General features: G+C 46.4%; 1 protein-coding gene across 1 annotated transcript; it reads left to right on the plus strand.

Annotated features, from left to right (window-relative positions):
• The first annotated feature begins 3345 nt into the window (after positions 1–3345).
• Positions 3346–26709, plus strand: MYOM3 (myomesin 3). The gene is made up of 37 exons (XM_050326339.1): positions 3346–3355; positions 5269–5404; positions 5545–5619; positions 6264–6423; positions 6679–6836; positions 7717–7812; positions 8437–8525; positions 9384–9428; positions 9569–9709; positions 10284–10445; positions 10710–10851; positions 10945–11144; positions 11422–11475; positions 11767–11894; positions 12433–12616; positions 13443–13617; positions 14208–14329; positions 14958–15145; positions 15268–15394; positions 15930–16108; positions 16182–16296; positions 16593–16749; positions 16917–17026; positions 17499–17543; positions 17656–17792; positions 19219–19363; positions 20344–20403; positions 21147–21214; positions 21505–21615; positions 22345–22432; positions 23066–23104; positions 23548–23653; positions 24406–24569; positions 25114–25150; positions 25266–25288; positions 25379–25434; positions 26134–26709. The coding sequence occupies exons 2-37, from the start codon at positions 5298–5300 to the stop codon at positions 26428–26430; spliced, it is 4290 nt and encodes a 1429-aa protein (XP_050182296.1). The 5' UTR covers positions 3346–3355; positions 5269–5297; the 3' UTR covers positions 26431–26709.
• The last annotated feature ends 71 nt before the right edge of the window (positions 26710–26780 follow it).

Genomic DNA, 26780 nt, shown 5'->3' on the forward strand with positions numbered 1-26780 from the left:
CCTCTTGCTTTGGGGTGATTTTGCAAATCAGCCACAGCCTTGTGAGGCAAAGATTTTTGATGATTCAACCCAGGATTAAAGGAGTAACTTTCAGAAACTTTTCCTGGCAAAGGTTCAGCTCTGAACTGCAGGAGCCAGGACTGACAAAGCCCCCTGGCCACGTCACCTGAGGCCAAAAGGTCCAGGTGTGGTGAGGAGCTGTCCTGGCACAGGCTCTGAGAGGTTTAAATGCGTGCAGGGGTTGGGCAGAGACCAGAGGGACATTTCCATTCCTCACTCCTCTTCTCACCATTCGGTCCCAGAGGGTTTGGGGAATGGTCTTTGATCTGTGTCCCGTGCTCTGTGCCCCCAAAAAACCGACACACAGAGAAACTCTGCAGCTCCAGGAGCCCAGCTGGGTTGATTCCAAGGGGTGTGAGACCCCAGGGGGAATATTTTGCCTCACTGAAGCCCCCCCTGGAGAGGCTTTTAAAGCCACTGATGGCAATTACCTTATTCAGAGTTGCCTGTGGGCTGCATATCTCGTGTCAACAACATTCCCAGCGATGCTGCTCGGGGAATCATCAAATGCCACAATGTCAACATTTTGGCTTGTGTTGTGAAACACAACCCCCAGCACAGGATCAGTATGGGCAGCCTGGTGTGGAAGAAACAGGGGCTTGGAGAGAGCATTTGAAGGTGCTGTTAAAAAATCCATTATTCTCTATTTTAAAAGCCTTTTCAATTCCATCTGCAGCCCCCATGCCACAGGGTCTGGCCATGTCCAGACTGTGATAAATGTATCATCTTGGTGCAGGAGAGATGGAAACTGAGGTGCAGAAAGTCTGGAAAGGGGTTTTTAGAATGTCTGTAGGTTCCTAAAGATGCAAAGTGTCCCAGGGCTGGGACATCCATCTCTGCCCTCAGGAACCTTAAACACCTTCAAGGCTACGTGGCCTCTGACTGCACAGAATGGCAGGAATGATTCCAGCCCCATCCCATCCTGCCTGTTCCACCCCTCCCAGCAGCAGCTGGGATGGTCAGGGATCACAGGCAAGAGGGACACTGAGCTGACTCCAATATTCCCAATTTCCTGCTCTCACCATGGCTTAGTCAATGTTTATCTTTTAGGCCTTGATCTTCTAAGCAGAAGGACATTGGTTCTTGACTCATGAGTGAGCTCTTCAGTTTAACAGGAAGATCAACCCTTCTAAAACTGTTTTACCTCCAGAAAAGCTTGGGAAGAGATGCTTACGCCATTGAACTTTATTGGAGCTGTGCAAGGAATGTGTCATCCCTCCCTCCCTCCTCCATCAACCCATGCTGACCTCACTGCCTTCAGCTTCCCTGCTGTTCATAACAAGCTGATCCCCCAGTTTGTGTCCAACAGCCACTCCAGGACCTCGTTATCCGGGTCTCCTGCCTGCCAACATTTTCCCATCGCACAGCAGGATTTCAACCCTGTCTCAAAGGTCTCCCCGTGCCGGCCACCTGTGCCCAACAACACCCTGTTCCTGGGCTATCTTGGCTCTTGCAGATAACAGTTCTGAGAGCTGTAGATGGTGAATAGGGCAGGGCCCTGTCACAAAGGGCGCGGGTGTGGCCGGGCAGATGTCCCGGCGATGACAGGTGAGCGGTCCCGGCTGTCCCGGGGACATCGGAGTGGCAGGTCCAGCTGTAACCCTGGAGCAAAGCACTGCTCTTTGTCTTCCCAGCTAAATCTGGGAGCTGGCACTTGCTCTGGCTCCCAAAGGGATCCTCACCCAGGGGGATGGACAAGCTGCAGGCTGAGGTTCCTGCTCTCCCTCCCTCCCTGTTCCTCATTTCGGTGTTGGAAGGTGCCCTCCCTGCCTGAACGCTGTGGAAAATCACTGGTGGGTTTATAACAAGTCCTCTGAGGAAAATCTTAAGGGACAAATGAAAAGCTCCAAATTCTGGAGGCAGAAAGAAGCAGAGTTCATAGAATCACAGAATATGCTGAGCTGGGAGGGACACACAAGGATCACCCAGTTCAACCCCTGGCCCTGCACTGACACCCCAACAATCCCACCCTGTCCCTCAGAGCGTTGTCCAAACACTCCTTGAGCTCTGGGGCTGTGCCCACTGCCCTGGGGAGCCTGTTCAGTGCCCAACAACCCTCTGGGGGAAGAACCTTTCCCTGAGATCCATCCTGACCCTGCCCTGACACAGCTCCAGCCATTCCCTGGGTCCATTCACTGCTCACCAGGCACAAGGGATCGGTGCCTGCTCCTCTCTATAAATACATCTATATAAAATAAATTTGATGTCTTGGCTCTGGCCTGCCTGCAGTGCTCTCAGTGACAGGGCAGTGGTGCAGCAGGACTGCAGCAGCTGCATCTCCTCACGCTGCACAGCGTGGAAAATGTCCATGTGTCTCTTCCTTCCCCTCAGTCTGAGATAATGACAGCTGTGAAACGTGATTATTTGATGATTTTGCAAGAAGAAGGTGAGCAAAGTGGTCAGCATTCACACAACAGAGGGCTGATGTGACAAGGTGAAAGTTCTAGTGCTGATCCTGGGGTTTCTTCTTTGGGTGGTGAAGCAAACAAGGAAATGGATCCTGCTGATCTGGGCAGGGTGACTCAACCTGGGACAGATTTGATGGGAGAGTTCATTCCCATAAGGCCCTTGACACCACAGAAAAATATCACCTGCCTCTCACCTTGCTGGGAAGGGTTTATCCTGGATGCTGGAACAGCAAAATTATCTCAAATGAATGGAAAACCAGCAGAAAAAAACAGACACCACCGTGGGCAGCTGGATACCCAAACTCACCCTCCACTGAGGCACCAAGCCTTCATTTGGCTGTGAAAAGGAAAGTAAAGCAGTCACAGCTGACCAAAAACTTAAGAGCTGCTGTAGCTCCTGGTCTAATTATACACTGACAAGGTTTGCCTGGAGTTGCCATTCACTACAGAGATGCCAAAGCCAATAATTTCCCTCTCTCACACAGCAAAGTTACCCCGAGGGAAATCCCTGGGGGAGGTTTAAATGCTCATCGTTCAGTTTGGGTGCTTCCTGAGCTTTCTGTCCTGAGAGAGCAGAGGGGACAATCCAACCCTGTGAATTTTGGAGGCACCTGCCTGCCCTCCCACAGTTTGGCAAAAAGGGAAAAATTGGCCTGATTTAGAGGGAGTTTGGGAGTCCTTGGCACTGCAGTGACCACGCAGGGGCTCCCCATTGTCCCGGGGAGGGCAGGGCACGAGGCTAAATTTGACTCCAGGATGGGCACTCCAACATGGGGAACATTCTTTTGGGGAGAGTCATTCTCAGTGTCATCAACAGGGAGAAGGGGAAGCTTCCTTTGTCCCTTCTCTTGCCTGAGGACAGGAGCTCTCAGCAGAGTCTTCACCGGGTGAGTCTGGTTTATTTGTAAATAAGCTGCTGTTTGTTGTGAGATTTTTAGAAGACCTTCAGAGCAGCATCAGTTATTCTTTTTTCATGACAGCTTTGTCTGACTTGCACTTCAGAAACAATCTGTGCTTTGTCATTGTATCTGCTTTAAAGTGTCGTTGCTGTTTTTCTGTTCTGGTTTTCTTTTTTTCCTGGTCTGTTTAGAAAATAATATTGACTTGAATGGAAAAGTGTAGGTTTTAGCAGATCAGAACTCGGTATCTTTACATGAACACAAGAGTATAAGGCACTGAAATTTGTCCAGGGAAAAACAAAATAAACCATTATCTAGTAAAAATTGTTCTGGATCAGTAATTACTTGTGAACATGGACACAAAGATCTGATGCCCAGGATAACAGGAGTCATTCTGCAGCTGAATCAGTCCTGAAGAGACCAGTAGTCCATGCAATACCAAAGATATTCTCCCATAAAAACCTGTTTTATTTTCACTTTCTTACCCCAAAATTCTTTGCTTCTTCCAGAAGTTAACATCTACTAAGAAAATATTATCGTGTTAATTCCTTATTTTCATTTTCATGTTGGGATATTTTGCATTTGCCAGGATAATTGTGCTTTTCCAGCCAACTGTGCTTTTCTGTGGACTCTTTATAAATTTATTTACAGAAAATCAACAGAAAATTGTACAAGTAAAAATAAAAAAGCATGAAAAAATTATCCCAGTGAAAGCTGAGGGGTCTGTATTTTTTACAGAGCTCGGATTAGAAAGCAGCAAAGCCAAAATCCGGGAGGGGTGTGGGGGGGAATTTGCCAAGGGAAAATCTCAGTCATGGAACATGAGCTCGGGAAGGATTTACAGGCATGTTTGAACCAATTTTATTCGGCAACAATTGCATTTGTGAAGCTGCTCTCCCACAGCAACCCCAGCTCTTAGAACTTGTAAACCTGCACAGTTTAAGGCTTGGGCTGTGGGGGTTTGAATGAGCTGTGAGGAGAGGGAGATAAGGAGGGAGAATTTGTTAAAATTTACTTCAGTTTAATGCCCACCCCTCTGTCAGAGCCCCAAAGCAGCGAGCTGGGGGTTCCCAGGGCACAGCCGAGGATGGGTGGGAGCCAAGAGTGCCAGTGTTTGCTCCCAACTTTCACCTGTGGGAGCAGGATCTCCCTGGGAAGCTCCTCTGGTCACTCCCTGGGAAAATCCTGCTGTTTGCTGAGCAAGTCCTTTGCTCCAGCATTCTGAGGGATGCTGTTTTCTCCATGGTTTATCAGCCTTTCTCTATGAGCTGAGAAGTAACAGCTGATTTCTCAGGATGCAGCCAAAGGGCTGGAGAAAGCATTTTCCTCCCAAAGTGCTGAACTGGAACTGTTCCCATCAGCAGCCTGGGAATAGGGAATTGCACTGGCTGAAGGAGTGCTCTGTCTCAGCAGCTGGAACTGGCTGAGCATCCCAGGATGGTGGAAGATGTCCCTGCCCATGGAGGGGGGGTGGAGTGAGATGGGCTTTAAGGTTCCTTCCAGCCCAAACCATTCCATGATTCCTGCCCAGCAGGCTGTGTTCTTGGCTCAGCAGCATTGCCCTGGCACGTGCAGGCAGGGTCAGGTGTGATCACAGGCTGTTTGCACTCACAGCTACCCCTGCAATAGTTTCCAGCCTGAAAATCTGCTTGTTTCCTAAACTTTTCCTCCACATCTCACTATCTGCTGTTCTGTATCTTATTTTGTCTCTGATCTTCCATGCCCCTCTGGTCTCCCTTCTCGTGATGCTCCTCATTTGTCTGCCTGCTATCTTGGGGGTCTGATCTAATGGAATGCCCTGGGAGAGAATATCCACCAGATTTAGAGCACAGGATCAGTCCTGGGGAAACAGATCCCTCCACAAAGTGCTGCCTTCTGACTGTTCTGTTATTCTGTTCCAGCAAAAAAAGTTCATTTCTGACTTCCCAACATGGGATCCCGAACCTTCTTCCACCACAGAGAGGAGGAGCAGAAGGAGGAGAGAAAACACAGCTTGCAAATGAGCTCCACAACCAGGAGGAAAAAGTTCAAAACCAGGTGAGCCCCAGAGTTGGGGACAGGTCAGGTCAGCTGGGCCCAGACAGGACTTTCTGCACATTCACAGGTTTGCTGAGTTTTGAGTTTGTGAACTTATGGAGTCTTGTCTGGGTTCTTTCACATGTGTCTGCCTCGGGAAGTGAGGAAGAAGAGACTTTCAGCCTTTCAGAGCTGTCGATAGCAGCTGCCCTTGCCTTGGTCTCCGAACTCCCCAAGTAAGTCAGCAATCATGGTGACTCAGATATCACCACTGCAGGGCTCACACTTTCCAACTGATTTTGTTGGGAAGCAAAAAGGGCAGGTTCAGTTGGAAGGTTCTTCCTTTAGAAACACCAGGCCTCAACTAAAATGCAGGAAATGAAGTGATAGTGCCTGTGGTGATGAGGGACATTGCCCTGCTCACAAGCAAAGGTTTAAGAGAAAGCAGATTTCAAAGGAATAAGAGGAAAATACAGTTGGGTTGATAAATTAATGGTAACAGATAGGACTCTCCCTCCTTCCTGGAAAATCTTGGCATTGATGCTGCTGTCCATCCTTCTGTGGTGGCTGAACAACCAACATCCCTCCTCCCTTCATTGCACGTCCCAGTTTCGTGCCTGGGATTAAAAGTGGTCAAACAGAGGGTCCCTGTCTTGTAGCAGATGGAAGTCTGATCTCTCATGAGAGTGCTGCTGATTCCTGTGAGGGATAACTGCCTGATAAACATACCCACACTGCAATCAGCTGGTGTTTCTGTCCTTAACACTTCTGGTTTAACCAAAAATACGTGCTATAAACAACACCCCCCAAAAAAAGACCAAAACAAAATAAAAAGCACTATCCTGACTTCTGTGCTGCCTTTTACCATCCTGTGTTCCAGGGACCACAAGATAAGGAGGGAAGCTGACATCCTAGAGCTGGAACAGAGGGGGCAGAAGAGGACTGGGTTTGGGAATGACATGGAACGGTTCGAGGAGGAGGTGATTCGGACCTGCAGGATGCTGCGCGTGAGAGCCGACAGGAAAGGCCTGAGGAGGAAGGTCAGCTCAGACACCTCTGCTGGGAACAGAAACACCACCAGGGTTAAAATTACAGCCAACAGTAGCACTCTGGAGAGGATCCTGAACCTCAGCAGGTGTTAGGACAGCCTAAGAATCGCTCAAGGATAAAACCTTGTGCTCCTGTCACTGAGGGATTATCACACACCCCCCTTGTGAGAGAATTCGTGCAGTAACAGAACTGGGCAATAACAGAATCCCTTTCCATCGCCTTGATGTGGTGTCTCCTTGTCACAGGCCGTGGAAAAGGCACGTGTGGAGAAGGAGTACATCGAGCTGCGCTCAGGGAGGCCGCCCATGTTCTGGATCCCCCTCAGAGCACACGCGGTGTGGGAGAGGATGGACGTGAAGTTGGCCTGCACCGTCCTGGGCTCTCCATCACCACAGGTCACCTGGTAGGTCAGTCCCAGCAATGACCCGTGTGGGGACAGTCTGTGCATTCCAGGGAGCAGCCAGAGGAATAACGTCCATGTACTAGCAGAGAGAAGGAAGGGAGAGCTTCAGAGGTCACAGAAAACACTCTCGGTTCTCCAGCTCTGCTGTGAGGACATGGAGTTCTCAGTGGGCCTGGAAGCAGGATCTGTATTGAGCACTAAACCACCTCACACATACACACCTTCAAGACCTGACTGCCCTGGGCACCATGGGAGTTTTAGCTTTAAACTGCTGTTGCTTCTACACTTGGTAAAGCACAACACAACTCTCACATTTACTCACTTTGCGTATTTGCCAACCACAGGGAAGGAGCGTTAAGTTCTGGGCCTGACTGCAGCACACACCATAACAGAGAGATGGAAACAGAGGAAAGATCAGCCCAGAAAACAATTTGCAAAGTGAACTTTGATCAGCCTGTCAAAGTGATCCACCGTTCCTCCCCTGGAAGGTTTAATTAGGCAAACATTTGGGTTACTAATGACTTTGTAGGCTGGGAGCTCCCCATGTCCTGTGTCCTTCCAGAAGGGCCTCTTTGAGTTATTCAAAGAGCCAAGAGAGAATGTGAACCTCCCACAGATCCCCAAGGAACACAGAGAAGAGACATCTGCAAACTCCCTCCCAGAGCCTGCAGAGCAGGGAATGTTAAGCCAAGGCCAGGCAGCCACCAGCACCTCTAGGGAAGGGGCAAGCAGGACTAGGGAAGGGATCTAGTTCAGCTGCAAGGCTGTTCTGGGTTGAAGTGGGAGACCTGTAAAAGAGGGAATTGTGTCTACTCCTCTTCTCTGTTTCGTGTTTGACACAGGTAGATTCCTAACAGCACGTTTGGTTGTGTTCAACCAGGTATAAAAACGGAGTCCCCATCGACCCCCGCCTGGCCCCGGCAGGGAAATACAAGATAAAAAACAAATTTGGGATGCTGACCCTGCACATCAGCAGGTAATGTGTGTGCCCTTGGCTCAGCTGGTTTTTTTTTCAGTTGAATAAGAGCTCCTCTGCTGAAAATCCCAGTTTGGGTATGATAAACCATAAAAGGTAATTTTCCTGGAATCTGACCTTACCTGACTGTAAGGGGCTGTGTTTGAGCTAAACCTGTGCCAGTCTCAACAGCAGTTCATGAAACAGCAGTTCATTTAAAAAAAAAAAATCTTAAAAAAAAATTAAATTTAGAGCCTTAATTTATCTCTCCTCCTCTTGAAGCACTTCACAAGCAGGCACAGCCATGTGATTTAGGATGGATCAATGTAATCAGAAAGACATGAGTTCAGCTCTGTGAATTATACATGTGATAGACACATGCATATCTTCAGTGGAATCAAGTGTTCCACAGGTCTTTTGCTTGCCCAGTACTTGAAATGTTTTGCTTCTGGGTGTCAAGAGAAAAAAATTGATCACAAACTATTAGGAATCCATGTTATTGAAAGGAAAAGCAGCTTCTGGATGAAAAGCAAATATCTCCTTTTAATTTCTGGGATTAAAGGGGAAGCCCTTTGAATCTGTCCTGTGGAATATGAACAATAACTGACAGCTAAAAAGGAGGGGAAATTTTTTTGTGTTTTCCAGATGCTCCATGGAAGATTCTGCTGAATACAGTGTGCAAGTAAAGAACCAGCACGGCGAGGCTTATTCATTTGCTACGGTGCTGGTCAGGAGTAAGTACAGAATACGTTCCTTTAAACTTTCAAATGCTGTAGAATCTTCAAAATATTTGCATATATTATATTTTCACCCTGGAAAAAAAGCACTGTTAAATGGAACAGGAGGATTCCTTTCCTCTGTTAGTGAGGAGAAAGCACAACTGGCTAAAATAATCCAGGCTGCCATTAAAATATATGTACATGGCTGATAGAACAGCTTCTCTTTCTCAGCCACTTCTGGACTCAGCCAAAATCTTTCAGATTCCATATGGACACAGCTGTCCCTGGGTTAAAACTGAACTAAATTTAGGCCCTTTTTTTTTTTTTCTTCTGGACTGCAATGAAACAGCCACACAGTTAAATACACAACAACTCTACAAAGACTGCTGTGTTTCTGGAGATAAGCAAGAAACTGGTTCCCAAGACCTGTGGCTCTCAGAGGGACCACAGAAAGCCCTGGATGGGAGGGTTTTCCTCAGCTCCAAGTGCCTGATCCACCTGTCCCTCCCCAGGCTTTCCAAACCCCTTGCAGACATTGCTGCCCGTGGTCATGGCCCACTCTGCTCCCTCTCCCGGGATTTCTCGTGCCAGCCCAGTAACACGAGTCTTCCTTCTGCTCTTTGCATTGACCAGGCTGAAAATAGAGGCTCCAGCAAGGTTTTAATCCTGCCTGCCCTGCAAACATTCCTCGTGCCCCGGGCAGGCTGATGGCATCTCTGCCCCTGGCCCCACAATGTCTGCAATTGTCTCGATGCCAGGGGAGGCTCTCTGGGGTTTCACTTTCCCAGTTTGCTGAGCATCACTGGGTATTTTTGAGGAGAAGATAAACACTGGCACGAGGTTTGCTAAATGTATTTCTTTCTTGTCTTATAGAATATTATGGCAAGGAGTCAGGATTCGATTCAGAAATATACAAAAGTGAGTAAATCATTGATATTGTTGTTATTTACTTTTATAGCCTGAAGCAACTTGACTATTTTTTTTCTTCCTGAGCCAGAGCTTTTCCCATTAGCCTGACTGCACATGCTAAATTGCTGACTTTTACTCTTATTCCATAGGATCCCTCTTGGCCAGAGAGGCAGACTTTGCTTTTCCAATGAAACCCTTATTTTCAAGAGAAAAGGAGCCTTTCACCCTCTCCTGTTACTTCTCCTCTGATTTACTTGACCACCAACGAGACATTACCTGGTTCAGAGATGGTTTGTAGGCAACACCTAAGTTTATATGTATTTACCTCTAAGAATATACTGTTGGAATTTGTAGCTGTGATTGAATGTTCACAGAAAATAATCAAAATTCAGGGCTCCTGAGCTGCTCTCAAGATACAGATGCCACTATTTAATTTATATTTTTCCCACATTTGTAAAGGATGATACCACTAAAATATTTTGGAGGTAATGACATCCCTGCCCACGGGAATAATTTAAGAGCCTTGGTCCTATACAGAGAAAGCACCAAGTGTTTGAAAAGGTTCTGCAGTGGGAAAAAAACCTTCTGTTATACTCAGCTGGCAATCAGGGATTTCCATCTTGGCCAAACTGGTGATCTTTGTCTGCTGTTAAGTTTTGGAAAGCAGCAGCAGTGCAGCAAAACTGATTCCAGTTGGATCAGTCCTCGACTGTAACTCGGAGGCACAACAATGACATCAGCAATGTCTCACCCACCCTCACCTCCCTCTGTGGGTTTTGCTGCTTTGTTTTTTTTTTTTTTGTGATGCCACTCCTAACCAGCCAGTGCAGGTGAATCCCCTGTACCCCTTCTGGTTCTCCACAGGTGAGTTGCTGCAGGATTCCCAACGCCAGGAGCTGAAGTGCCGGGAGCGAGAGGCTTCCCTGACGGTGCCGTGCGCTCACAAAGAGGATGAGGGGTTCTACACCATCCATGTCCCCTCGCTGGATGGGCACAAAGAACAGACCACTTATGTGTTTGTCAGAGGTACACACAGAGAAACAAAACCCCCTCCCATAAATACCTTGGCACGAAGGAATTTCCCGCCTCATGCGCGAGAAATTTTGCTCCCAGTTTTGCTCCTGGGCGCAGTTATTAAAATGAGCACATCTTATGCTCAGTAGTGGTTTAGAAAAGCGTGGCTTGCATTAGTGGGATGTAGGTTAAAGACACTTAAAATTAAGCTCCTGAATGAAAGTTTTGGGGGAGAAAAGAGCAGAGAGCAACCACCATCCCTCGGGGTTCCCACAGATGCTGCAGCAGAAACTCCCGGTGCTCCTGGATCCCCGCTCAGCGTGAAGTGCCACGATGTGAACAAAGACTGCTTGATCCTCTCCTGGGTGCCGCCCAGTGATGACGGAGGAAGTCCAGTCCTGGGGTACCTTATTGAAAGGTCTGTGAGTTATTCATCTTTGAGCTAAGAAAAGCTCGTTGTATTGTTGGGGAAATACTCTAAAGGAACTCCCCGGGCTGTGTTTTGTTCCAGGTGTGTTGCTGGGTCAGAGGATTGGGTCCCATGCAATGCCCAGCCTGTGAAAACCTGCAGGTGCCCTGTCCTGGGCCTTGCTGAGGGACACACGTACCAGTTCCGGGTGAAGGCTGTCAATAAAGTGGGCATCAGTCACCCTTCAAAAGCCAGTGAGCCGGTGACAACACGTGACCCCAGCAGGGACAAGAGAGTGACAGGTTTGTACAAAATCAGGAACAATTTCTCCTCAGGTACAAAGGGAGGCTGCAGCTGTAACTGAGGGCAGTTTGTCCAGGTTCTCCCCATTCTCACAAACGCTCTGTGCCTTCACTGAACCCACCTTGGGACTATTTTGGTCAGAAAAACATCAAAATACTGTATATATGACATGAAAGGTGTATAATTCTGCATACAACAAATGACATGGTCCTGGGTTCTGTCTTTCTTCCCAACATCTCCTCTGAGGGGATAACACTGCCCTGTTTGACATTGCAGTTATTCCATATGACGAAAGCAGGACGATAGAAATCTCCAAGGATGAGCTGGAAGGTAAGTTCCAATTTCCCCTGAGCCTTTCCCTCAGAGAGGAATGATTGTTCTGCAACAAGGACATCTGTAAAGACATGACTGGAGAAAAGACACTCTGGGAGATACCATAATAAGCTGCACAAGGATCAGAACTATCCCAAAAACTATCTTGGTTTGCCTCTGTGTCCCCAAAGGGTTCGTCCCCTCCTGTGTATTGATGAATCTTAATTTAGAGTGGGAAAACAGAGGCCATTGTAAAAGAACTTTATTTTCCTGCCACATTATCACTAAAGCCTTTCTGCCTTCCTGTAGGACACATTAAAATTCCACTGCCACCCACCAATGTTCATGCAAGTGAGGTCAGAGAAGATTATGTGGCTCTGGCCTGGGATGAACCAGATCCAAGAGGCAGAGAGCCCCTGAGTTATTATGTGGAAAAGGTAAGAAAACAGCATCACCTAGAAGGGGAACTGCAGAGCAGAACCATTCCTTCCACAGCCTCAAAAGTGGCTGGGTCAGCCTCCCTCCTGCTCCTCAGGGCACCTCATCCTGCCTCGGACACCCATTCCAGGACTAATCATTAACAGAGAATAAACAAATAACTTTGACACCACAGAACAGCGGCAGAATTTTAACAGGGTGCCCCAAAGGGTGGAAAAGCTGGGAAAAACTGCACAATCCTTCACTTTCCTGTTCTCCACTAATCGTTTTGCTGGTTAATTAGTACCTTCTCCCCGTCTCCTCTCATACATCCTCATTCCTCATCCGCTGCACCCACCACTTCTGCTGCAAAGGGGCCCTCTGTTGCCATGGGAGAAAAGTTTGGGTCTATCAACAAGAAATCCGTAACTTATGGGTTTGGTTTGTGGTTTTGTTTGGTCGGGTGGGTTTTTTTACACCGCTTTCCTACAGAGATCAGCTTTGTTTTATGCCTGAAGTTACAGCACGAGTGGTAAATCCTCCCCTTCACCATTACAGTCGGTTGCAGGCAGCAACTGCTGGCAAATGGTTAATGTGGATGTGGCAGTGAATTCCCCAAGATTTGCACTCTTTGATCTCGTTGGAGGAAGATCCTACCGTTTCCGAGTGCGATCCGTCAACAAGTACGGGATCAGCGAGCCCTCCCTGCCCAGCCCGCCTGTGACTGCTGGAACCAAGCTGGGTGATTATTTCATTACTCTGCTCTGAAAATAACGGGGAGTGAGGGGGGATGTCCCCTGCCCACCCAGCAGTTGCTCTGATATAAGGAAATCTCTCAAAGCCTTTAAATCCTTGTTTAATTGCTTTGCAGCTGGTCAGGGAGGTGTAAATATAAACCAAGCAGCGAGGGGGGAATCACATTTAATAAAACAGAAACAGTTTGAAGCCTGTGTTTGATCCCAGTAAGCTTGCAGCAGGGTGTGAGGGGGGTGTGGAAGAATGACACGAGGCTGCAGCAGCCTGTTTTGGGGGGGTTCAGGTGGGACAGGAGCCTCTGCAGTGCTGCTTGGGTTTGTTTTGCTCCTGGACTCAGCTGATGACAGTAAGAGGTGCAAAGGCTCGTGTTTGTGTCTCTCTTATGCAGAGAGACAAGCACTTCTCTTCATCTTTTAATATTCTCTCATATTCAAGCTGCCCCAGGCACCAAACCAGAGTCTATATAGTGGGACAATGTCCATGGCATTTTGCTCTCATTTCATCGAATCACAGACTGGTTTAGGTTGGAAGGGACCTTAAAGCTCATCTCATTCCACCCCCTGCCATGGGCAGGGACAGCTTCCACTAGCCCAGGTTGCTCCAAGCCCTGTCCAACCTGGCCTTGGACACTGCCAGGGATGGGGCAGCCACAGCTTCTCTGGGCAAGTTTGAAAATGGTGCTCTGGGAAAGCTGAATAAATCAAAGAGGGCAACTCAGAATGTTTTGGTGGTTTTTTAAATTACAGATTTTAACCTTCCCTATTTTTCTCTGTTGTTTTTGTTTGTTTGTTTGTTTGTTTCTCTCTTTTTAGCTCCTCTGCCTCCACCATCTCAGGTTTTAGCTTTCAGAGACACCAAGACATCTGTTGTTCTGCAGTGGGACAAACCAGAGGATGGTCTGGAGCCCCTTGGGTATTACATTTACTGCAGGGAGACTGGGGCAGAGGAGTGGCAAACTGTCAACAACAAGCCTGTGACATGCAATGAGTGAGTTCAGCTCTTCTGCTCCACTGAGATGTGACAGGACCCAATCTGGATTCTTCTGGTTCTGGCTGGAGTTCATATTTCAGATAAAACAAGACCTTCCTTCAGTCCCCACACACACAAACACCATGTCCTCCCTGAGAAATCAGGAGCGCTCAAAGCCTCACTTTTACACCCAAAGCCAGGCTGACAGCAAAGTCTGGGTGTTCTTCTCACACTGGGACTGTGTGATACACAAACCTTGGGGCACCAGTTGAACCACATTCCATTTTTTTGCTTGTTTTCCAGTCGAGTAAGTTGCTGTCACTCACATGTAGGATTCAGAGTCCCTCTCTCACTGTGGGGGGGGGTCACACAAAGTCCATTAAAAAGCCCTGTTTATTCCCCTGACAATTCCAGCCAGCAGAGTGATTCCTCTCCACCTGTTCCATACCCACTGTCTGATTTACTGGGTGACACTTTTAATAAGGAATGGCAAATAATGATTTTGTAAGAACAAAGCCTTATTATAATAATGTATCGCTGTCTGTTCTAAGCACTGTTTGCTTGTACTTTGCACAGTCAAACACAAACATATTAATTTACTCTCCCAGATTTACTGTTCCTGGGCTGCAGCCTGGAAAAGAATATGTCTTTTGTGTGAAGTCTGTCAGTGAGGCAGGACTGAGTGAGAGCTCCCCACCAACAGATCCCATCGTTGTCAGGCCGGCGATCGGTGAGTGATGACACAACCTGTGCACAAACACCCCGAAATTAAATCCCTCAAACCCCCACCTATCACACACATCTATTGCTGTGTGTAATGGTGGTAATGTTTGAGAAGTGAAGCAACAGAGAACTGTTGTACCCTGCAGCTTCTGCCATCAACTACATTTGCCATGGGTGGGCAGAGTTAATTAATGAGCATCTCGACTTAGCAGTGTGTTACATTTCCAGTATTAAGTTGGCTCTGCTGTAGGTGGCCATTTTAGGTGCTCTTGAAATCAGCACTGGGAATTTCTCAGGGCAGTTACAAAATCCTGCTGGCCACATCAGCCACGATCTTTTCCTCCACGTTCCTCATTTTATTGACCCCCTGCTTTCCCCTTCTCTGCCACACAATCCATAAAGCAACGTGTGAGAAACATCCTGAGACACATCCATGCTTTTTGTTGTGATTCCCAGGTGAGAGCCTGGCCATCTTCAAACCCTTTTACTCTGCAAAAGCAGGATTTAGGGAGCCTTCACACAAACAGAATCCCACGGGCACACTGAGATCTCCTCAGTGGTTCCTCCCTGCGCCTCCACTTCACTTCTTTTCCCAACCCCTGCACCGAACAATTCCCTGCTCTCTCTTTGCTCAGCTTGCCCCTCAGCCCCACGGGGGTTTGTGCTCCTGCACTGCGGGAAGACCACCATGACCATCGGCTGGAAGGCCCCGAAGCGCAAAGGAGGAACGAAGATCCTGGGCTATTTCCTCGACCAGCACGACAGCTCCGAGCGGGACTGGCACGGGGTCAACATTCAGCCCATTCCTCAGCGAGTTTGCACGGTACTCATCTCAGCTGTGAGCCTGGGCTGCTCCAGCCACAGCTTTGCTCTAGTTCCAGCCTGGAATTCTCCTCCCTGGAGCAGCAGGGCTGTACCAACCAGGATTTCCCTCCTGCCCCCCAGGTGAGCGGTCTGGAGCAGGGTCACCTGTACCAGTTCCGTGCCCGTGCCATGAACCTGGCCGGAGTCGGGGAAGTGTCTGAGCCCAGCGACCTGTTCAGGTGTGAGGAGTGGACAATGCCACAGTCAGGTATCTCTCGTTTATGCCACACGAGTGGCAGAGTGTTCTGAGCTGGGAGGGACCCACAGGGATCATCGAGTCCAACTCGTAAGTGAATGGCCCCTACAAATCATCCACAAAATTGTCACCAGGTGTATCAGTTATCTCCTCACTCTGCCATGAACCCAAGGGGCTTCTGACCACTCCAGATCTGTGTAATGGTTCCTGCCAGCACAGGAAAGCACACAGACATTTCCGGGGATGTCCTGATAACAGAGTGTTATTTCTGCACACAGATACAGCTCCCAGCTATTTTTAACAATATTTCTTCCAGAGAATGAAGAGTCTGGATACAAAATCTCAATGCCTTTGTCTATTACACCACATCAAATAACATTAAAGCAGCTGGATTATGCTTTTTTTTTTTTTTTCTTAAACCTACCCCTAATTACCACAGAAAGCATCTCCTAGTCACTTGTTACCTTAAAACTCTTTGTGACCCCAACCCCAGTGTGCACCCAGCTGCAGTTTTGAATGCCTGACAGCCTCCCTTTTGCCTGCCCAGGCCCCCCTTACGATGTGAGGTGCACTGAAGTGAGGGACTCATCCCTGCAGCTCCACTGGGAAGCACCACTGTACACGGGAGCAGCTCCAGTGACAGGCTATTACGTGGACATGTGTGAAGAAGGCTCAGAGGAATGGAGACAGATAAACAAACAGCCCGTAGCCACAACCCACATGAAGGTCTGCACACACTCCCAGTATCCAAGTGCTTCTCAGCTGGCCTCTCATTAATTCCTGCCAATGTTTCCTGCAGGTTTCAGGCCTGGAGACAGGGAAATGCTATATTTTCCGAGTAAGGGCACTGAACAAGGCTGGAATTGGACCCCCTTCGCTCCCCTCGGATCCTGTGGTGGCCAAAACCAGACCTGGTATGAAACAAAAAGTGATGAGATTGTGTGAGTCTGTAAGCAGAAAGATGATTCCAATGAAAAGTTGCCTTATGATGCATCAGCTGCTTGTTTCAGCGCAAGGAAGCCCCCCCAGTCCAAATAAAGATCAGCAAACCAAACTGCCCAAATTGATTTACTCCAGCTGTACACTCTGTGGTTTGTTTTTCTGTCCTGTTGTGGTTTGTTTGGTTGGTTTTTTTTGAGTTAGATGTGCAGAAGCTCAGCCCTGATCTGCTTTGGTGAGGAATGTTCTGTGGGTTTTGTTGCTCACACAGGCACAAATGAAATCGAACTTGGGGTGGACGAGGAGGGTTTCATTTATATGGCTTTTGAAGCTCCTGAAAAGAATGAATCCTCTGAATTCATCTGGTCAAAGGACTATGAAGGACCACCAGATCCTGACAGAGTTGAGATTGAAGAGAAAGGCAATAGGTGAGTATGCAAAGCACACTGAAAAAACTAATGGTGGACTGTTGAACAAAGAACATGTTAAACACTTAGAAAAACATGAAGCCAAATGTTTCCCTCTCCTTTCCCTGATTCCCAGCTCTGGTGTCCATGAAATGCATCATTTTTGTTATTGTCCTTTTTAATTCTAGATCCAAGCTCATACTGAAAGAGCCCTCAGAGAAGGATCTGGGTGTCTATTCCGTGGAGGTCACGGATGTAGATGATGATATCTCCGCCAGCTGCACTCTAACAAAAGAAGGTAAAAGCTACTAATTGCCAGCAACAAACCCCTAGTGTGCCCTAGTTTTCTAATATTAGGTGTCTAGAGGAAAGTTTCTTGTAGAGGAATAGTTAAGTGACTAATGCCACTTAATGATAGTGGCATCGTTAGAAAGATGTTTCCCATTCCTTGAAGGCTCGAGGGCAGTTTCTTTTACAGTGCCCTAAGGAAAGATTCCATGCTCCTGGAAAGTCATTTTTCCATTGCAGTTCAGATTTCACACACAGCTACACTATCACAGTGATTTAAAACTTCTTTAACACGCTCCTTGCATTGACACGACCAACATTTTATTCAGACACAATTAAGAATTATCTTCACAACCTTCTCTAGCCCTTCCCTTTATCAAGTATTTTATACTTCTTCTTGGCAAAGTTCATTAACAAATTAAATTAATTTGTTTTGGCCTAGTTGTACATATCTAAATGACTTTTTATTCTTTGCATTTCAGACCTGGACAAGCTGCTGAAACGGAGCCACGAAATCAGGAACCCACGTAAGTGGAAGCCACCACACCCACCTGTCCAGACTGGGAAAGGGGAACCCTGGCTGAGCCAAATCCTGTGGTTTGCCTGGCACTCCCCTGCGTGGTTCTCTCTGTTTGCCAGTGATCAAGCTGATATCTGGCTGGAACATCGATGTGCTGGAGAAAGGAGAAGTGAGGCTGTGGCTGGAGGTGGAGAAGCTGTCCCCAAAGGCTGAGCTGCACCTCATCTTCAACGACAAGGAGCTCAAAAGCACTCCAGTAGGTTTTGGTTTTGGGTTTAATTCTGACTTCTGCTGGGCAGGGAGATAGAGCAAATGGGTGCATTCCCAGTTTTCTAAATTCCCATCTGATGTTTTGTGCCTAAGCAGGAAGGCAAATGCCTGATTCCCAAGCTGTGCAGTCCCAGCTGCGAGGCTGCAGCTCTGACACAGTTACAGACAGGGCAATTTTCCTCAGCAAGATTCCTCTGACAACCTGCCCCTTCCCTTTGGTAGAGGAGTTTTCTGACAGTAAATCTCTGCCACGTGTAATTCGTGGGATGCTCCAAATCCACCGGTGCAGGATGCAGAGCTCTGTCCTGGATGACCACGCTCCAACCATTTCAGTGCATGCTTAAAGGAATTCCATCTCTGGGAATGAGATGGGATATTTTTCTCCTGCTTTCCCAAGCTTTCCACCGTTGCCCATGTGAACTAAATACAGACAGATCTCATGGGTTCTAGAGGCAGATGGAAGTGATTTATTTGCCAGTGTGAGGCACTGGAAATAGCCCTGCCTGGTGTGTCACAACCTCCTGAGACACCCAGAAAAATGCTCAGGCCTCCTCCTTGCCTTCCCATATCAAGTTAATATTAAAACATCTAAAAAAGTATTTGGAATGAAGGGACCAGAGGGGAGAACAGTTGAGAATGAAGCACAACATAAATCACCGGCCTGTCAGCTCAGTGGCAATGCCAAGACATCAACAGAACAAAGGAGCAGCCCCAAAGCAGTTCAGAGCTGTCAGTGCCCTGTTGTGGGGGGGGATTTAAAACATCGTGTAACAAGTTTATCTAAGGCTTTGTCTCTTCTAAGAACTGTCTCTTCCCTGCTGGAGGACTGACATGTTTACACACAATTAAAAGTGTTTGTCAGGCTCTTTGTAAGGATAATATTTGCTCAGAGCAAACAGGGCAGCGAGGCAGAATGATGATATTTGTGCTCAAGCACCTGGCAGTTTCGGGGTGTAATGTGGAGGAGGAGGTTCAGCAGCACCTGCAGGAGGGTGGAAGTAATTCACGGTGGCCAAATATGCAATTACCTGTCAGGGATTTTAATTAGTCCGACACTTCCACGATGCTAAAAATCTAAAGAGCTGAAAGGTGCACAATTATCCAGCCAGGAGAAATGGGTTGTGTTTGTTAGGTGGTTTTAACAAAAGATTTTCTCCCAGAGGAAAGCTCTGCTGGGAGCAATTCTACCATTCCTACACATGTAAATAATAATAGCTGAATCCCACGGGGATGGACCAGCAGAGTGCACTGGATTCATTATCCTGTTAGAAGAGGGAATTTTATAAAGATACAGGTACAAAATGACTGGAAAGGCTTTGTAGAAGATGCTGTGCCAGGATCTGACCTCGGAGCAGTTCTGCTGGGGGAAATCCCTTCAGTTTATCTGGCCTTTTTTTTTTTTCATTTTACAGACACACAAGATAAACTTTGTCAGGGAGAAAGGTCTCGTGGAGCTGATAATCCAGGATTTCTGTGCAGATGACAAAGGGATGTACACAGCCCAGCTGCAGGATGGGAAAGCCAAGAATCAATTCACCCTGGTTCTTGTGGATGAATGTAAGTGGAAATTCGGGATCAAATATAGACTGCCATGCTCAGTGGAAACTTTGTGAGGCACTCGAGGCCCCAAAGTATTTCCAGCAGTTCCAATGGCACACTGGGAATGGGGAGAGCAAAATACTTATTTTAGCACACATTTAGAGTCCAAGAATCATTTAGGAAATGATCTGAGTTTCTCTTCAACAAAAATTGAAGCTTTTGGTCTTATAAATATGATAAAAACAGTGGGATGCTTAGTTATTTCTTTCAGATGTTTTACATATTATCTTGCCATGGCAAGCTGTGCCTTGGCAGCAAACTGTGTGATGTGTTATTTAGTCCATGCACTCGTTTATCTCAGGACAGGATCAGGTGGAAAATTCAGTGCATTCAACAGCTGGTTGATGGCACTGAATGCAATAAAGAAACCAGTGTCATCTGCACTCCAGGACAACATGAAACACGCAGGGTCCTTGGACATGCAGCACAGAGAGCCCTTGAAAATGAATTAAAAATAGAAAGTAACAAGATTGCCATTCAAATCCTTCCCCATCGAGTGCCTATCTCCAGTTTCAGTTCTTGCATTTTGCCTTCAAGCGACCTTGTAAAGCTTCCAAGGTTTTTGAATGGAAAATGTCTAGAAAATGTCGGGTCTCCTTGAGCCCCAGAGAGAAAGAGGCAGTTCCCCAGAGCGATTCAGCACATGCTGCATTCAGGATATAAAATTAATTCAATGAGTTGTGCTCCAAAAGTGCCCCTTTCTCTTTGCTGCCAATCAACAATGAGGCAGAGAAGCCGTGCTTGTCCAAAAGTAGACAAATTACACACTCTCTGCCTTCCGTGTTTCTTGCTTTTTGAACGTCATTATTTCAGGGGGCTGTGAGAGAATGAGGTGAATGGTGCATAAACAAATATCACAGCTCTGAGAGCACCTTTTGGGAGCAGAAATTTCCAACAATGGGGGGATTTTGTTGACTTTGTCCATTGTTGTCCCGTAGGTTTTGCTAAAGTTGCAGAGGAGGCCGATGCCAAACGGAGGGAATGGAAGAGAAAGCAGGGTAAGATAAACCAGAGGTTCATCACTTGCCAGAATTATGTCAAAACCCAAGCAAAGCTATTTCCCCTAGTGCTCTAAATATTTTTCTTTATCATCTTTTGAAAAACATTGTTCGAGCTGATTGCCACCCTAGGATAATCCTCCTTATTTTCAGATACTTTGCCCTGCCCTTAAAAAAAAAAAAAATCAAAATAATTTATTTAAATAACTTTAGCCAAACTATCCAGAATTCTTAATATGGATCTGCTGGGTTGGTGCTGTAACATTTTTGAATTCTGAAAACTGTCCAGTTTGTGTGTAATAATGAATAATATGAAAAAAATGTAATTAAGATCCACTTACTTTCCCTGAAGAAAACAGGATTCTCTAGAGAAAACAGGATTCTCTAGATAAGTTTATAAAGCTCCTTGCATTCCACTTTCATTCTATCCCCCATTTTATATTCGTGAATAGAGAAGTCCCTAAAACAAATTCAGAGAAAAACTGCTAAATTGGAAAGATTATTCCCTTCCAGAGGGTATAAAAATACTCACTTAACAACGACTGTGATAACACATTAGGACACAGGTCCAGTTTGCTGGCTGAGGGTAGTTAATGTGGGATGAAATTGTACCTAATTTCTCCCAATTTCCCCTCCCCATTCCACGCAGAGCCTTCCATCCCGCGGCACTGCTGGAATTCGGCACTAGGTGGAGGCATTTCTGCAGGAAAGGCATCGCCAAAGACGTTTCTTTTCTTTTCCAGGTCCACATTTCATAGAGAACTTGAGGTGGGAGGTGACGGAGAGCTGTGAGGTGCTCCTGACCTGCAAGGTACGCACAGCCTGGGCTGCAACTGCCGGGGCTGAACTCCTTTAGCTCTCAATTTTAGGTGTGAATTTTAAGAGGGTGTGAGCTGTTCATCCAAATGCTTTGTTGCCAACCAGTGGAAGGAAGGAGATGGTGTATTTTGGGCAGGAATTTTAATAAAGAAAGAGTGTGGTTTCTAAGGTTCTGGAGCAATTCCCTAATTGTAAGTGATGTTTCCTATTAGAAGGTCGGCCAGGAATTGAGAATTAAAATGCATTTGGGGTGTTGACATTCTAAATATTGACTTCAAACAGGCAACAAACCTGAGGAAGGACACCAAGTTCCAGTGGCTCTTCAAGCAGAAGGCACGAGCAGGTGGTGTGTTTGATCCACAGACTGGAAAAGGAACTCTCTGCATTAAAAAGGTGAAAACCATCAAATGACTCACAGGCTTTGGAGATCCCATGAAAATGCAAAAAAATAGGGGTTGATGTTATTAATATTCCTCGTGTTTTGGGTAGAGGAGAAGACTTTTAGTGTTGTAGTTTAATGGCTGAGTGGAAGGTGTCCCTGCCCATGGCATGGGGATGGAATCAAAGGATCTTTAAGGTCCCTTCCAGCCCAAAGCAGTCTCTGATTTTATGATTCTAGTAAGAAATAAGATGGTTTTTTTTAACAGTGAGTGGCTGTTCAAAGTTCAACACATCCTGAGAGGCTAAAAAGAACCCGAGAGCTTTTCTGATCAGCACTGGCTGCCTGTTCTGGAGATGAACTTTAGTGCCATTAAAAAAAAAGAGTTACTGAGCTCCTCACAGAATGAACTGAATGCAACTTTATGGTTTAAGCCCTGGAGAGGGCCAGAGGAGCTGACACAACCCCCCTTGTAATCTGAACTGCCTCACAGAAGCTACAGCTGAGCAAAGGGAGATTGGTGGTGCAGTCTCTGTGTGGCTCCTTCCAACCTTGCTGGGCTTGGATTTTATTTTATTCATTTCAAGCAGCCAAATCACCTCGAGAAAACAAGAAGAAGGAAATCTCAGCTTCTCCTCCTTTTCCCAACCCTCTTTCAATGATGTGGAAAATTCCTGTGGTGTGTTTGTTTGGCTTTGGGGTTTGTTTCTCTTTATGGGTGTATTTGCACATGTCTTTGGTAGGTGACCAAAGCAGATGAAGGCCAATACAAAGCAGTTGTTTCAGACCAGCGAGGAGAGGACTGCACCCAACTGGATCTCACCAAAGGAGGTAAAAGAACCCTGTATCACACAATAATACACACTCACAGCCCTGCCTAGGATCAGTTTTGGATTTAAAACCAAATTTCATCAGCTTTCTATGACGTTGTTAATTACCACAGTGCTTTTACAGGGATTCAAACCTGCATTAAAAATTCACTGGTCGAATTTAAAGGGTTTCCTGATCTCCATCATAATGTCATTTACATCTGCAGTCATTTCTCCAGCTTGGGCTGGGCTATAAATTCTGTCAAGCACCACAGTTAAAAGCTCAGGAATTTTTCAGGCCCTTCAGAAACTCAGCATCAATCAGAAGATTCTCCTTCCTGAGATTAAATCCTACCCTGACATCTGGAATCCCTCATTTAAACCTGACCCATAAATCTCCTCTCTGGGAGGCAGTTGGTTGCACATGTTGAATGTTAAGGAAGATAGGAGCATCTAAATTTAGTAAGAAATGCCCAGCCTCTAAAAATAAATGAATCAGTGGCAAAAACTCCATTCCCAGTGAGCTCTGCAAGAGAAAAAGGCAACAAATAACTCGTGGATACAAAACATCCTAAACACGGTGAAATAAAGCTGGGAGATCAGATGTGATCTGAGAAATATTTTATTTATAGACATTTAAATCTTTGCCTTTCAGCCTTTGAAGAGCTTCTGAAGGAGCTGTGCAGGATCAGTGGTATGTCCTGAGTAACAACAGAAGGGGAGGAAAGGGGTGTCCCAGTCAGAGCAAACTGCCCTGGAGCTGGCCCTGGGTTTGGATCAATTCAAACACCACCCACTCTCCTTCAGCGTGAGGAGGATGGTCAGCAAATAAATCCTGGCACTTCAAACCCCCCTGCACTTACAAATTAACTCTGTGCTGGCACCTGCTCCTTGTCCCATCCCCGCTCTGGGAATCTGGCCAAGCTGTGCTCTATGCCATGTGTAGCCCAGACCCAGCTCTTTACAAGGGACACGTTTTTCTACAGCTCCTAAAAGCTCCAGGGTGTCCAAGAGGCAGAATTCCACCCTGCCCTCAGCTAGCCAGGCTCTCCACAGGGAAATGTTAACGTGTTCCTTGGGATTTTGTCGGTCTAACGTCTCAAACTGCACATTCTTGAAAGTCCTCCTGAATTTCAGCTCTCTCTGCTACACCCCTGAAAATCCAGCCCACCGAGGAAGGCATCCAGATCTACACTGATGTCAAGTATTTCACAGACTACATGAAAACAACTTGGTATCACAAGTGAGTGATCCCCAGAAAACATTTGCCAAGCTTCTGGAAATGCTGTTCCTCATAACTTTATCCAAAATTAAACATCTCTTTTTAAAGGCAGCTGTAGCTTTGTCTGAGCAAGGGCTGAAAACCACGATTCACTCTCATCCTGCAACACATCCTGGAATTCCAGGATGGGCAGTCTTGTTGGTTTTATCTTGGCACTGCAGAAATGTTTATAAGGGATTATCTTTACCAGAATAATAATGATGCCCTTATGAGACTGCTCAGTTACAGCCTCCTTGGTCACAGACAGGTGGTTTTTTTCAAACACTTTATTTCTACTACTTTTTCCTCTAAACCACTCTATTTACCCCACTCTGAATAACAAATATTTCCAAACATTATAAAATTCTTCCCAAACACTGGCTAATTTAGCCTCATGTCTTCATAAGTGGTGTTTTATTAAACATCACCTACATATATATATAAGGAGGCCAATTTTTAATAATGTTTAAGGGCTAAATGCTTACAAATATTCAACATGTAAATGCTATTTAATCTCCTAAATAAGGTCTTTTTTGAGGTTGTAAAGCTTTGGCAAACTGCCTAAAAGCACAATTAGAAGGTCCATGGGATTTTCACATGTGGGTATCTACAAAACTCTCCCTGAAATGAATCCTGACTCCCACACTCCCCACCAGCACAGGCCTAAAAAGAAAAGTTAATACTCTAATTTATCCAGCTCTACTAATTACTAATGAAGTGATGTGTTTACTTAGGGATAAACAACTGGAAAGCCGTGACAGGATGAAAGCTGGGAGCACCATGAACCGCATCTGGCTCCACATCCTGAACCCCACGGATGCCGATAAGGGAAAATACACCCTGGAGTTATTCGATGGGAACAGCTCCCACAAACTGTCAACAGACCTGTCTGGGCAAGGTGAGCTGAGCCAAAGCATCCCAGGAATGAGAAATACCCGAGCTGGGCTTTCCAGGAGTCCTCTCTCCTTTGTCTGAGCTGGGACAGCACGTGGTGGAACTGGGGTTAAGAAGGACAGGAAGCGCCCACAGAAGCCAGGGGAGCCCGAGGAGAAGGGAATGGGGCAGGGTTTGAAGCCTTTGAAGAGCCTTGTCCCACTTTCAGGCACTGCTGGGGAAGGGGTGAGCAGAGGGGCAGGTGCTCCTGGGATGTGTCCGATGCCGTTGGCCAGCAGAGCTTCCAGGTGGAATCCTGGAACGGAGAACCTGCAGGTTTACAAACACTTCTCCAAACTGTTGGAGATTCCGCCCCCCGCCCCCTCTAAACTTCTCTTTGGAAAGGTCCCAGTACAGAAATAGAGCCATAATTCCCTAATAGAGGGAATTATGTCCCCATAGACACCCTCTAGATGATAATTACATTTATCTCTGTGATCCCTTATGTTAAATTCACTGAGTCAAACAAAACAAACAGCAGCTTTTCCTGAAACCTTCCCTTCTTGCAGCCTTTGAAGACGCCCTGGCTGAGCACAGAAGGCTAAAGTAAGTTCCTGCCTAAATGTTTTCACAGCTAAATCTATTTTTGAGTGTCATTCCTCTAAACTGAGAATATAATGGCTAATAAATAAACCCACAATCGTTTTCTCTCACTTTGCAGGGAAGCAGCAATAGCAGAAAAGCGTAAGTAAATTAATTTCTTCCCTTCACTTAAACAAAGCCAAGTGGTTTGCTGATAAGAGGAACTAAAAGGTCGTGTTTGTTCACTCCCAGGTCGTGCCAGAGTTGTTCAAGGTCTGCCAGATGTTGCCACCATCATGGAGGATAAGGTGATGTTGAGTAACTTTGTTAATTGGCCCTTGCACAGACACAGAAGAGTCACTGATGGGGAGGAAAACTGCCTGTTTTCCCCTCCTCTACATTCCCAGCAGCTTTTCTGAGCTCCTGCATTTGCCAGGGGTGGGAAGTGGGATCCCCCCTCTCCAGCTCATTTTCACAGCCAGATCCTTTCTGTTCTCTCCCCGTTTCACAGGATTAGACTTTTAAGGCCTTAAAGTGCTGGCCCTGATTTTTCCCATCACACCAACTCCCTGTTTACATTTCTGAGTCACGTTCCCCTTTGCACAGGCAGAACAAAAATCCTGTACAGTAACTGCAAATTCATCATGTGCCTATTTAAGTGTCACTTTACAGCACAAGAAAGCTGTAAAAAGGCAGTAGCACAAATATAAGTGGCTTCAGGCAGGTTAATCCTGATTATACCAGAGGATATCAGGAAAAGGAGTGGCAGCGTGGGAATGCCACCTCTTGGGAATGTGAGGACTGATTTTTATGTTTCTTGATTTCTTTTTGTTGTTTAAAAGACGTGTGGATGTGGCTTCTGGGATGTGGTTTAGCGGTGGCCTTGGCACTGCTGTTGGACTCGACAGTCCTAAAGATCTTTTCCAACCCAAATGATTGGGATTCTCTGAGCTGAATTCCCTTGCACATTTGTAACTTCAGAACGCGTTTCTCCTGTTTTACAACAGACCCTGTGCTTGACTTGCTGCGTTTCTGGAGACCCTTACCCAGAAATCACCTGGTTCAAAAACGAGAAGGTCATCGCGTTCAAGGACCGATACAAGATGGATGTGAAGGGCTCAGTGGTCACAATCACCATAGAGAGGGTCTGCAATGAAGACACAGGAAAATACAGCATCTTTGTCAAGAATAAATACGGGTCTGAAACGGGGCAGGTCACCATCAGTGTCTATAAACACGGGGAGATCCCGGTAGGAACGGAGCAGGAAATCCCAGCTGGGATCACCATGAGAAAGCCTAAATGAATGAGTGAATGGTGTCCCCTTGAATTTAAAAGGAATTTAACTGCTCTGGGTTCCTTTCAGTGTCTCTGCCCTAAAATTCAGGCTCGTGCCTCTATGTTTATTCTAGTAGTGTTTCAGTGGTTTTATTTTGGTAGGTGAACTCTGTGTGGGAAATACAAGGGGATTCAGCCACGAGAACCAGGCTTTTGGTGGAGGTTTTTTGTATGAAATCACTCTGTGTTACGGATTATCTTGTGGCTGACAAATGCTTATGTGTGTGTTATTAAACTTCAGCCCTTGGTGAACATCTCAGCTCTGCTGTTGAGCGTTTCCATGATGAAATCAGTCAGTGTGTGTGGGGGGGGGAAGTC

This window comes from Myiozetetes cayanensis, unplaced genomic scaffold (genome assembly GCF_022539395.1).
Source record: "Myiozetetes cayanensis isolate MyiCay16 unplaced genomic scaffold, myiCay2020 scf31, whole genome shotgun sequence".
NCBI classification, from domain to species: Eukaryota; Metazoa; Chordata; class Aves; order Passeriformes; family Tyrannidae; genus Myiozetetes; species Myiozetetes cayanensis.

Excerpts from the sequence above, each read along its gene's own strand:
- MYOM3 (XM_050326339.1), top strand. The coding sequence starts at position 5,298 with ATGGGATCCCGAACCTTCTTCCACCACAGAGAGGAGGAGCAGAAGGAG. Across the intron at positions 12,617-13,442 it reads GACTGCTGGAACCAAGCTGG|CTCCTCTGCCTCCACCATCT; the intron begins GTGATTATTTCA and ends CTCTCTTTTTAG. Across the intron at positions 25,435-26,133 it reads CCACCATCATGGAGGATAAG|ACCCTGTGCTTGACTTGCTG; the intron begins GTGATGTTGAGT and ends GTTTTACAACAG.